The sequence below is a fragment of the Tamandua tetradactyla genome, chromosome 12 (assembly GCF_023851605.1).
Source record: "Tamandua tetradactyla isolate mTamTet1 chromosome 12, mTamTet1.pri, whole genome shotgun sequence".
Classification (NCBI taxonomy): domain Eukaryota; kingdom Metazoa; phylum Chordata; class Mammalia; order Pilosa; family Myrmecophagidae; genus Tamandua; species Tamandua tetradactyla.
The window spans coordinates 38,063,694-38,077,248 of record NC_135338.1 but is presented as its reverse complement, the minus strand read 5'-3'; the positions used below and the strand labels follow the sequence as shown (position 1 = coordinate 38,077,248).

Below are 13,555 nucleotides of genomic sequence, written 5' to 3'. Positions count from 1 at the left end.
ATGCACTTCCCAAAAAACAAACAAGCAAAACAAACAACCAAAAAACAAGCAAACAAAAATTCAACAAATGGTGTTGCAATAACAGGGTACTCACATGGAGAAATAAATGAAATATGACCCTATCATATGCACAGAAAAAAATAAATACGTATATATGGAGAAATAGCAATTTCTTTACAGTCAATCAAGAAATTCATTAGAGTTTGTTAAATTGCCTTCTATTTTGTTTAATAAACCTCAAGTATGTACATCACTGCTGGAAGTACAAAAGTCTCTCTGCTTTCAAAGGGATTACATGCCTTCCAGAAAATCTAACAAATGCATGCAGGGTAATTTATGGATGAAACAAATGACGATAATAAATTACCATGTGCCAGACTCTCTTTAAGGTTTTACTGCATCATCTCATTCGATCGTCATAAAATCTCTATGAGGTAGGTATTATTGCTACACTCATTTTATAGATGAAAAAAGTAAATTACAGTAAAGCTAACTAACTTGCCCAAGGGAACATAAGTAATCAGTACCAGAACCAAAATTTGAACCTTGCCATTGGCTGCTGAAGTCTGAGCTCATGCACACTATACCGTATAAGTGTGCTTGGAACTCAGATGTGAAAAAGACCACTGTTGACTGAGGTGATCAATCAAACAGATGATCATGAGGTGGGTGCTAGAAAAATGAGTAAGAATCAGATAGCAGAGATAAAATCTTGGCTCGGATTACCAAATAAAAACATTTTGAAGCAAGAACTCAAAAAGTATATTTAGAATGATATGAAATGGTCATTGTGGTGAAATACATGGAGGAAGTACAGGAAGGTAGGGACAGAGAAGTTGAAGCCAAATTACGGAGGGCCTTGAAGGCAGGGCTGGAGAAGACATACTCTTCTTCACCGGACATTGGATACTTCTGAAGAATGCTACAAAGATCAAGGTGGGACAGAATGAAAAATACAGAGAAGAGCAGAGAAAATGGTGGAAAGACTCATTACGGTTCTACAGTAGACAATGTATAAGAGAAAGGGAGAGGTAGAAGAGGAGAACCTAAAAAAGAGATGACAGAAATGAATGGGAAGTAAAACAAGGTCTTGTCACCAGAGGCGGTGACTGATCAGATGAGAGTAAAGTAGAAGAAGCAGAGTGAGAAGGAAAGGTCAAAGCTAACTCTGAAGTTTCCAACCTGAGTGAGTGGCTAATGTTGATGTTAAGGACTGTTCTAAACCTGCTTGCTACAGTATAAATAGCCATGCCTTCACCTCTCTTCTCGAGAAGATGTGGATCATTCTGTGTGGGTTTGCTCATTGTGCCTTTCTCAAGCCTCTAAAGGCTTTGTTTAATCTCCTTTTCTGCCTGATCCAAGAATGAGACATTCTTTCACTTCCTGAGTTCAAGAAGTTGCAAAGTTAAGAGAAAGGTTTTACATAAGGATAGAGCAGACCAACACGTTTGTAGCCTAAGAACAGACAAAGATCAAAGGTGGAAGAGAGTGGGATAATTGGAAAGCAAAATCCAGGAGGTGACAGAGAGAGGACAATGCAGAGCACAGGTGAACTTACATTTGTGGAGGGACACCTGGCCCTAATATAAAGGAAGGCAGAAAGAGCTGGATGGGGATAAACACCAAGATGAATTATCTGAGGTAGAGATAAGCTGGATAAGTTGATGTTGCCAAACTTGGCTTTTCTTAGAAAAGCAAAGTGTGTAGCCACAGACATTTGTTTCTCTTGTCACCTCTCTGAGCCACAGCCACATGGTCTTCTTTTCATTTCTTGAACTTGTCAATCTTGTTGTTGCCTTGGGTCCTTCATGTATTTGCAGGCCCCTTTGATTGGAATGGCCTCTCTCCAGATCTGTGTGTGCCTGACTTCTTCTTTCATCTTAGATCAAAGCTTAAATATCAACTGCTCAGAGAATTTTTCCCAGAGACTTGGTCTAAAAGAGACCCAACCTCCCACTATCCCTTTATTCTCTTGGCACTAATTGTTATCACATGCCTCTTAATTAATTGCTTATGCATTTATAATTAAGACCCTTCAACCATAATGTAAATTCCATAGACTCAGGGACCTGAGTCTGTATATATATATATGATCTCATTTACCACATATTCCAGTATTTAGAACAGATCTTAGAGCAAGCACCCCATTAATATTTACTGCACTTATGAATAAGTGAATGCATGATGTGCTATTGAGAAAATGGGTATAAGCAGGAATTTGGAGAAATAATTATATAACTGGTGCTTAAAAATATTTACTAATTTATTGAAGAATATATTCTATATATTCATGTACCAGGAACTATGTTTAACTCTGAAGGGAATATTCAATCTATATAAATCCTGATCCCTGTCCTCTAGAAGCTCAGTCTGTTGGGGAAACATATGAATACAGTTCATTAAAATACAATGTGGTAAGAATGATGGTGACCATTATAATGAAATTATGAACTGAAGGCCTGTGGGAGAAGGTAAAAAAGTGCTTCTAACTCAAGCTAGGAAAACAATACTACTAAAGTGTTGGGGATAGTTATGTTCCTTCTGAGTCTGATATGCAAATGTAGGGGGTTTAAGGAATAACTGTGAGGTAAAGAAGATAGGAAGTATAGACAACTCTTCCAAGATGTTTTTCAATGAAAGTAAGAAAGGAGCTAAGGTGTAAACTGACATGGAGACAGGATCAATAAAATTATTTTTCAGCATTTCTTTACCTAAGGGGATGGAACAGTGGTAAACAGAATGTTGGATATTTTAGTCCTTAAAGGAGCTAAATTCCAAAGTAGGGAAAAGAGGATGGCAGTTACACTCTGAAAGGAGAATGAGGGCTCATCGTAGAAGACAGGAGAAAAGAAGGCAGCAATGAGAATCTTTGAAAGTAAGCCTACGGTGGAGGGAGGGAAATTCAACAAGCAAAAACTGTATAGTTTTATTTTCTCCATAAAGTGTGAGATAAGACCATCTGCTGATATCATCTGGTTAGGGAGAGGATCAGGAAGAGAATTTCATTGGCTGATAATTGGTGCACAATGTTGCTGCCCTATGCTGCAACTTTACTGTTTTATGAAGTGAAAAATCTATCTTTATCTCTCTCTTGGAATCTATGCAGAAATGAGTTATGGCATCACACTGTCCATGTGGGGGGCACAATACAAGGTTTCAAAAGCACCATAACACTAAAGGAATAGTTGTTTCTGCATTCACAAAGCAATTTTAAAAAACATTAACTAATTAATTAGCTCATTGATTACTTTTTCCCTGTAGGTATTTGTGTGCAAGGACTACTTTTTTTTTTTTTTTAATCTCCTTTAAGGCATTTTGAAGACACAAGAGATTTTGTCTCAGTGGGAATGTTGTGGTAGATTACATTTGCTGTAAATAAGTGCCATTTTTAGAAAGCAATGAGTTCCACTGAATTTATCCTGAAGAGAAAAAAAAAATGCAAAGCTAAATAGACTTGCAGAATCAGATTGAAAATTCATAATAAGCCTAAAAATATAGCTACCCCTCATTCTGGACTTTTGAGGACCTTGAATGCAAATAGCTCCAACTTCATGGAAAAGATTGAGCTGGAACAAAAGCAAAAACGCAGTAGGCATCTCAAGTCAAAGTTATTCCATTGCTTGGCATTCATACCAAGAGCAGTTAATTTGCTCTCAGTCCCAGGATGAAAATCATTCCTCCATTAACAGGTTGAGCAATATCAATTTCCCCAAAGAGGGAAATCAAACAAAAACTGCATTCCTCTCAGTACAATAATCAATGGCAAGGTGAAGGAAATAGGTAAATATATCCAGTCTCCAGGAAGGACATTTTTGCCTTTAATCTTAGGAAGATTAAATGATCTTTCCTAAGACGTGGGAGGAAAAGATCATTCCCTAGAGGGGGTGGAACCAGACACTCACACCCTTCTTCTTATGAACTTACTTCCTTTTCAGTCTTCATCATGTGTTACAACTGAGTTGGTAGAGATGGCAGCCGTAGTCATAATGCAAGCAGTGTTTATATTTTAGCTCTAACCCTCAGGAACTGTGTGGCCCCGGGCAAGGCACTCATCTTGTTTAGCCTCATCTGTAAATTGGTCATGTTTATAGACTCCACTTCACTAAGTTTGTTGTGAGAATTAAATTACGGATATGCGTGAAACACTTAGCATGGCGTAGACACACACCTCGCAGGCATCCACACTGTTAAGAGCTCGTTAATTATTAGTTTTATTGCCGCTGTCATGATTATAATTACTGTGGTTGTAATGATTTTGGAGATGATGTCATTGAAGGCCTCAGAAAGGAGAATTAATTATAAGTGGCCAATACATGATGGCAAGGGCTGGAAACTTCAAATTCCACCACAAGGGTAGCCCACAGTCTTGGTAGTACATTTATAATCAAATGATTTAGAGATTAATCGGGAGAGTATTCAACACAATGAAACTGGTCGAATCAATCAGCCTCATTCTTTCTTTTCAGAACGCTCATTCATTGTATAGCTATGGCATCTTATGTTTGAAAGGAACCCCTAGATAATCAAGACCATCTAGCAGTTGATGCTAGAATACTCTACAATCTTGGAAAGTGGTTGCCCAGCTTCTGCTTGGATGCCTTGAGTGATAGAAAATTCATTACTTTAAAGGCTGTTTTGGACAGCTCTCACTGAAAGTTCTTCCTTGTAGTAAATCTACAGCTTCCATTGAATTGTTTTCGGTCATAGTTCTCATGGCTTGAGTACATATAGGCCATGTTTAAGAACACTTCCATAGGACAAAACTTCATAAATTAATTCCCAATCCTGGGCTGGGGTATCTTTCTTCCCTCAGGTTAAATGTCCCTGGATATATCCATTTATCCTTTTTAATCAAAATAAAAAATCAAAGAGGATAGCCATGAATCCTTTTTGAGTCAGGCTCCTGGGTTCTTTCACCTTTTTTATTACTCAGCTCTAAACCTGATCTAATTTGTCAATTTGGGTCAGTTTATCTTTTAAAAGCTTGTCATCCAAAACAGAATGAAACATAGGCAAGAATCACACTAGCACATAATAATGATGATGATGAAACCAACAATGGCAAATACAAGTTACTGAGCATTTTCTATGTGCCAAATATATGTGATCAATTTATAACTACATTAGCATTTTCCCAGCATTTCATAGTTAATAAAGCACCTCCATATTTTTATCACATTTATTCCTGACATAAAAATATTTTGACAGATGAAAAAGTCTGAGGCTCAGAGCAGTCAAGTGGCTTGCTGAAAGTCATGCAGCTGGTAATGAGTCTAGACAAGACTTGAGCCCTGGACTTGTGTTTCTAAAGCTCACCATCTTCTTATCTCCCATGCTGACTCTAAAATATCACTTGATCTTTGCTCACCCTGGCACTGTACAGTATTCTGGATGCTAGGAAAAAAGGAATGCTTAAGTCCATTGCTGGGCTAAATTTACCTGCACAGTAGAGCCGTCTATCACCACTTTAGAAATTAGGAAGGATCCCAAAACAAGAATTTGAGGATACAAAATAGGGGGAATGAGAACAGGAGGGAAAAGAAAGGATACCATGGTAAGTGAAGAAGTAAGAGTTCAACACAAAAAGAAAAATCAGGAGAGAAATTAGGTATTGCATGAAGGACAGAAGCAAAAGACAGTGAGGAAGGTTAAAATAAAATGAGTATATTAAAAGGAAAAGCTCCAACAAACACATTACCCCAAAGCCCGCAGGTGGCAACAATTTGAATAAACGTATAACAATTAACAGAATTAACACAGCCTTAAATAGCTTGACTCTCCAGATGTGGACTACTATAAGAGTTCTATAAAATGTAAAGTTATTACAGATGAAACCATTAATCATCTGTTCAGAGACGATCTCATGCTGTAAAATCCCATTTGGTTTTACATGGCTAATAATCATAAAGGGATATGGAATGGAATATGCACAATGATGCTCTATCCAATCCCTTTTCTTCTAAATATGTGTTCCACTCTCCCAATTCTTCTGCTTTTCCTTCCTCTCTACTAGCGATAAGCCAGTTCATCCCAGCCACTTGGGTAGTTCTTGAGTCTCTCCATGGGTAGATGGAGGTACCAACATAGAAGGGGAGAAGTAACAGATTGAGGAGAAGGGAGGATGATGTAGAGAGAACCAAACTAAACAAGGAAGAGAAAATCATAGGAGAATATTGGGGCATGTTTGAATAAGCTTCGTGGTCCTGGTGAAATCTGATCAAACACTCTCTGTGCAACTTGGGTTTGGCTTGGCTTTTCTCCACCTCTGCGTGCTTCAGCTAATGATAATAGTGCAGTAGTGCCAAGGGCAGAGTAAAGGAGAAATGCCCTGACATGGAGGGTTGTTAAGACTGAAATGGGAGTCCACATGAAATGCTTCTCTATAGAAATTTTAAGATTGATAGAGACATTCTTTTAAACCCAGTGCTGCAGCCAATGGACCACACTTCTCACTCCTGCTCTTGAACTTCTTAGGGCAAAAATATACATTAGGGAGAAGCAGTAGGTGGACTATCTCCAGTCTTCAAGGAATTAAGGCTTGATGGTCAAGATCCTCCTCTGACCTTGTTATTCCACTTCTTATGGTCCTTCAATGATTCCCTATCACCTACAGAATAAAGCCCAAAGGTTTAGCATGAAATCAAGTCCTCTGTGACCTGAAGGCTACCTAATCCTGCAGCTGCATCTCCACAACTCTTAATCTTACATTTTATGTTCTGAAATTAGCAAACTGTTTATGAGTTCCTCACCTAGGTACCATGCTGCTTCCTACCTCTCTGCTTTTGCTGATGCTGACCCGCCATCGTGGGCATCGTTCCCACTATTCTTCCTGGTACCTCCACACACCCTTCAAACTTCACCTTGGTTATTTTCTACAGCAGGCTCCACGTCTGATTCATCTTCGTACCATAATCCCTTAGCACAGACCTTGGCACACTGTCGGTTTCAGTATATATTTGTTATCCATACTCTACCTTATTTCTGAACCCCTTGAAGCTAGCAAACTAGCTAGCTTTATTTATTTATTTATTTATTTATTCTGGAGATACTTACTGAGTGTATTTTATATGCCAGGGACTGTTCTGGGTATCGGGATTACATCTGTGAACTGACAAACAAATATATATGCTCTGAAGACAACAAACAAGTTAAAGACTGGGAGTGGGTGAAACCGGCAATCCCCACTTCAGATAACTTCCTATCGTGTCATCCACAAACTGAGAGAATTATAGTAGGGCAAACAGAATAAACTTTTTATTTTCCATGACAATGATTTCCTAATATGGGAAATACGGAGATACACATGGGCTTGTGCATATTCACTTATGCTCATGCTTATATTCATAAACCTTTCTAAGGTATATTACATAATCCATAATAATAATCATTATAGCAAAACTCCATTGTATAATGCTGTATGTTTTTCACTTTTACATACATTGTTTCATTTGCTCTTAAGAGATGTGATGCCAAGGTTTTATCATCTCCATGTTAGAGATTACGACACCAAAACACAAATAAGGTCATTGACTTATTCAAGGCATAAAGCTAGTAATAAAGCTTGTATTCCCAATTAGATTTTGTGATTTAAAATCCAGTATTCTTTTCATCATGCCATAATATATCCCTAAAAGTGTTTTAATCCTGTTCTTCCTAGGAGAGCTTCCAATCCCATTTATTTTAGTTTTGCTGAGACTTTTGTATAATACTTCTTTCTTTTCAGATAGTTGAGGGTTTCTTGAAAGACTCGACTATTGCCATGTCAAGATACACACTGGCCACTTCCAGAAAAGTACACAGTCAATAACACACAAGAAAATTTGCCTAAGAAAGATGCTTATTAATTTGCAAACATGTGATTTGACTCCGTAAATATTTATGGAGAGCCTGTCAGGTATCTGAGAACCATTCTTTGGAGCTAGGGATATAATAAGAATGAAAATAGGACACATGAAAGCACACAATATGAGCAGGAACATGAAGCCAACATCATGAGCTTTATGTGGACACAAATTTCTCATAATAACTAGGGTGTGTGGGGAATCACAGCAGTTTGATGACAACTTGGCCACTCTTCGTTGTGGCTTTTGTGGTGCTGTCAAGTTAGGAGGGAAGCACACCTGTCAATTCTGGAGCTTAGCTTTTAGGTGTGAAAGAACTTTACTCCAAAGATAAAATCTATTTTATGTCATATGCAAACCCCAGTGATCTAGAAGAGAACTCCCCAGTCCCTTTATCATGTGCCAACTTTGAAAAGAATGACACATCCAAGCACCCAGCTCAGCATAGGGTCACTTAGGGCCATGAATGGTAAAAGATAGAAAAAGGAAGAATAAGAAGTAGGGAAAGGAAGAAGGAATTTTTACAATCCAGAGACTGTTCTAGGGGTAAATAGTTAAAATGAGTAAGTGATTGGGGGTATGAAAGGGCTAAACCCCACACAGCTGGAAGCTCTTGCCTGTTTGCTAGTTTGTAAAAGAGAAAAATTGAGAACAATAGAAGATTTTCCCATACCTTCCCACAGAGAAGTGAATCATAATAATTAAATGGAAAGAAATAATATGCCGGGCTACCTTAGAGTCAGAGCTAACTGTTTAAAACACTCAGACAAATGAAAAGCCTCCAAAATCCCTTAGAAAGTCTACAACACTGTATATAAGAAGAGATCAAGTACAAGTTAATAAAGTTGTAATTTTGCCTACCATTTGCCCCGATATTTTGGCAGCTTTGTGTTTTTTAATCCTGTCTGGACTTAAATGCGGATTTGTGCTGCTCGCTAAAAGGTATATGCATATCTTTTTAAATCACCCATTCCAGTTCTATTATTGACACTGTTTTGCCAAACTGCTTTTAACTTTTAAACTGTTAAGTAACATTTGCCACAGAATCCTGAAAGCTTTCTGCTCTCTCCATGGGCAGTATAAGATGATATGTGTATGAGTGTGTGTGTGTGTGTGTGTGTGTGTCTGTGCAAGTGCATGGAGATTTCACTCACTTCAGGTTTCAGCTTCTGTGTGGCTAAAGTCATCAGTGACATTTTCGTGTTCTCATGAGGCTTCGTTCACAGTGCTCAGGGACATCCTTCCTGATCAACAGATTCGTAGTTGGGAAATTTCTCCTTTATCTCAAAACACGTAATCAAGAGATGGCTCAATGTAAGTGTGTGTAGATGGAAATCAGTCCCAGCAGCTGCCCTTCCATGCTGCCCAGGGAAAACTCTGTGCTCAAAGCTGTTCTACCATAAAAATGGATGAGCAGCCCATGGCAATCAATGCATCATTCATTCACGAGCCCTGTACTTGGTAACAGGAATGCTCTTATCTCTTTCTAATGAGAGTGCAATTCCAATGCAGTGTGATTCAACAGTGTTTAAGAGCCTTCAGGGTTCATTAGAGAGTGAGTAGTTTATGCCTTTATCCAAATGGGAGTAAATCCCAGTGTTCTGTGTCTACCACAGTTCTGCCAGGAATGTTGGGAGAGTCCCTTAACCAGCTAGACCCAGATAAAGTCCACCAGAAAGAGAAAAGCTCTCTTTGGGTTCTCTACTGGGATTTGTCCTTCAGACTGAGAACAATACAAAGCTGTAATTGGATTTTCCCCTCCTTTGTTCTGTCTCTCTTTTCTACCCCTTCCTCTCAATTCACACATGGTTTATTGCAACAAGGCCCGACTCAAATGTCATTTCCTCTCTAAAACTTGACTCCCACCTAAAATCTATCTCTGTTTTCTCTACTGAATTAGAGCCCTTAATCTGTGGCAGTGAACACACTGTGTCCTACACAGTAATTATTCACTTACTGATCTCATCTCCCTTCCTAGATTATAAAGTCCATGGAGACCATGGCTGGAAAAGAGCCACCACATTTAGTTACAGCACAGAAAGGTACCCAATGATTATTTGAGAAGTGGTTTCATGCAGTAAACACTTATTATGCACCTACTGTATACCAAGTATGGCAGACATAATTTCTATCTCGAGGAGCTCAACACTGAGTGAATGTTACACAGTGCCATCTCATATATGCCAATGTTCAACACATTTTAAATAACCATAATAAGAATAAAAGGAGCCCTAAGAAGAAGCTCATAGGCACAAGAGATTTCATCTGCAAAAAGGTACATTGGTAGCTTGTCAAGGAATTTCCCCCGGGGAAATGGTATAGATATTTAGGCAACCAAGACTGGCTTAGATTAAACAAAATGTTCAGTGTACTGCTCTGATGACAGAGTGTTCCAAAAGAACTCTACCAAATCAAGTCTGATTCTTTTGCCTCAACAATTGACCTTAGAGATTGAACTTACACTTGACTGAGGCTCCTTTGCTCTCAGACAAGAGGTCTCAACACATCAGCTACAATAGTAATAAATGAGAAATGGCAAAGCCCCACTGCTTTTTCATAGCTACCAGCTTTCAGGGGAAAAAAGAAAAAATAGTCTTCTGGGCTTCAATATTACATTCTGAGAATTTTCCTTTATCTCAAATAATAAGGCTCGTGGGAACACCAGGCTTGGCAAAGGTAAAATAATACATGTGTTTAATTTTAGACAAAAACACAGCCACAAATTGAGCCACTTTCAGCTAGATCTTTCCTATTTGCCAAGTCAAAAGCAGAAAATCAAGCCATACACCCAGTGTAGTTCTTTGTGATTTCATAGGGCCTTTCCTCTATGTTATTTCATGAATTTATAGAGCACACTTACCCGTGAGATAAGATTCCCTATTAGTTACACAAGGAAACTGAGTCATGGAATGTTTAAGTGGCAAACCCGAGATTAGAAAAGCCCCCTAAGGTGGGACCAGGTCCAAGGCATCTGCTTCCAAGTCAAAAGAATTTTCTGCTATAACCATTGACCTCATAGTAAAGATTAGAGAACAGATCTAATCATTGACCTGGAAATCTCATTTGTTCTTAAATGGTCAGTCACACAGTACATTAAATGGAGTTCTGTGAACTTTACCTCTTTAAGGCAGCCCATGAAGTTGTTGCTGACGGGTGAGCCTGGCAAGTCAGCTGTGCTTGGGCTTCCTCCCACGTAGAAGAAGTCATCCGAGCCCAGCATTGTGTAGTCCTCTTGAGTGTAGCCTGTTGTGGTTAGGATGCCGTCCACAGAGATTGTCACCTGGTGGAGGGACATAGGGACAAAAAGAAATCCCAGCAATGACCTTACAGTCCTACCAAAATCCAGAGGCTTCCCCTACCTGTGGCGTCACTTCATTAAGGTTTTGGCGAGGCATTTTTTTCTAATTCGTTTTCATTTGGGTATGCACAGCCAAGTTCCATTTTCTAGTCTGCCTTCCTGTGGCCCAAGCCTCCAGTGGTCCCCTGCAGATTGACGGGAGAGTTTGTTGGAATTGCCAACTGAACACCTACTCCCACCCATTCCACTCTTTACTCAGTCAGGCTAGAAAATGGAACCATCCTCGGACGACATCACTTGTCTCAGTTCATTGGTAAAATGATGATTTAGTTTGTAAATGATTGTTATTTAGGGTGGGTGTGAAAAACAGCAAAGGAGACATTTGACAATGATGTTTGTTAGGGGTTGGTCTTTGGTAGTTGATGGTTTCTTTTCCTTTTTTTCTTTTCTTTTTTTCTTTTTTTTTTATTTGTTTCCTTTTTGGCTCACACTACACTGACAAACATGCATTCAGGGAGGGAAGGAAGGGGATTCTCGCTTTTGAGGTCTCATGGATGATACATGCCATGAACTACCCCAGGTCACCAACCCCTGCCCTCCCTTCGCTGCCACCACCACTGCCACCAAGAGAAGAAATGACCCAAACCAAAAAAGGCAACTCTACAAAAACAAAGAAACGATGAGGCATAATAACCAAAATAAAAAAAATTAATAATAATAATGCCCATAGGGAAGAAACAGCACCCACACACCCAGTACCCATGAAAAGAGCAGAGGGCACAGAAAAGATGGGGCCGCAAAGCGTGCACACACCATACACTGACACACCCATGCGGAAATTCTCTGGAGCCAAGAGAGAAGGCAGAAGAAAAAAAGGTAGGGAAGTGGTAAAGGGTTAGGAGAAATAAAGGAAAGAATCAAAATCCGCTTTACACTTACATGCACTGAACAAACTGAAGATCGAGATGGAAGTGAAAACAGACAGACAAACATTCAAAACTAAAGGGTCGACTTTTCCCTGCCTGCCACCTCCCTCGCTAAATAAAAAGAAAAGAAAAAGTCCAAAACCAACTCCAAAATATATGAAGGACAATAGGAAAATGAAGAAGAGTGGGGGAAACAAAAAGAGAAGAGCATGAAAGTGGATTGATGGTTGTAGGTTGTTAGTAATGAGGAGGAAAATGAGGGAACAAAATCTGATGCTAATGGGAAATTCACGAGACAGAAACATGCCATGCAGAGTCTGTAAGGAGAACACGATGGCGGAGCTCCCTTTGGCCATGGTGCGGGAGTCAGGTAAGAGAAGGGAAAGAAAGTGCAGAGGAGATAGAGTACTTCCTTCCCCAGATCACCTGTGGCAGCCGTGGCCACGCAAAAGGGAAAGAGCAAAGGGTTTAAGGAACAAGGAGGACAGAGAAAGGAGGAAGAGTGAAAGGATAGGGAGAGGCAGAGAGAAGAAATGTCTCACTATAAACCTATAAATCTCCATGTTACCTAATCTGTAAATTGAAAGTTGCAAAATAAGAAAACAAAACAAAACAAATTTAGCTAAATAGAAAAAAAATTCTCTAAAAAAAATACTTTTAGGGAAAAAAAAATTAAATTACAGAAAAGGAAACTGTCCCCACCGAACTTCACAAAATCTCATTTCCAAGACAGGTGCATCCCCTTCCATTTTTTTTTTTTTTTTTTAAGAAAAAGAAAAGCTTGCATTTACTTCAACACAAATTTAAAAAGAAGAAGAAACAAGTCTGAAGAGGTTAAGGGGGGTTCAGGGAGGAAAAGGAGGGCAACACACGGCAAACCCAAAAAAAGAGACAATAAGAATGATATCTACCAGACAATGTAGTTTGTTTACCATAGCGTGTCCAATGCCTGAGTGCTTTGCGGAAAAGGGGGAAGAAAGGAAATTAAAAAATTGTGAACAGAACGATTGTTAATTAAAAAAACTAAAAACAAAGATGAGTCGTTAGGGTGTTAGTACATTAGTCGGTTAGTAAAATGACACATTGCATGAATGATCTTGTGTTAGTTTTTCAAAAAAAGGCACCCAACACAGAAAGAGAGAGTGGGGGGAGACAATGAGACCAGAACTCTATGGAAAACCTTGCCAGCCACCCAGGGCACAGCCAGGGAAGGAGCTGCCTTCCACCTTGTCATGTAAGGCACCCCCTCTTCCAGATACCACGCGGACCAGACCTCCCCCAGTTAGGATCAGCATTACACTTACTTTCCAAGGACTCTTCTGAGTGAACACTGCCCACTCTCCCTTCCCACCCCCTAACACATACACATTTCACCTGCTCTGAAAGAAAAGACACCCAAGGTTATAGGTCCACATGCAGATCAACAGGTAGAAAGAGCTGAGATAACGACATAAGGGGAATTTTTTTTTTTCACATCTGACTCTGTCTAC

At 39.3% G+C, this 13,555-nt stretch overlaps 1 protein-coding gene across 1 annotated transcript in view; it reads right to left on the bottom strand.

Moving 5' to 3' along the window:
• Window positions 1-13,555, bottom strand: part of NRXN3 (neurexin 3) — a 1,607,649-nt gene that overhangs the window by 1,145,915 nt on the left and 448,179 nt on the right. Inside the window, exon 4 of the mRNA XM_077123215.1 lies at window positions 10,960-11,121. Within this exon, the coding sequence (XP_076979330.1) occupies window positions 10,960-11,121 (162 nt within the window). The remainder of the gene's footprint in view (window positions 1-10,959; window positions 11,122-13,555) is intronic.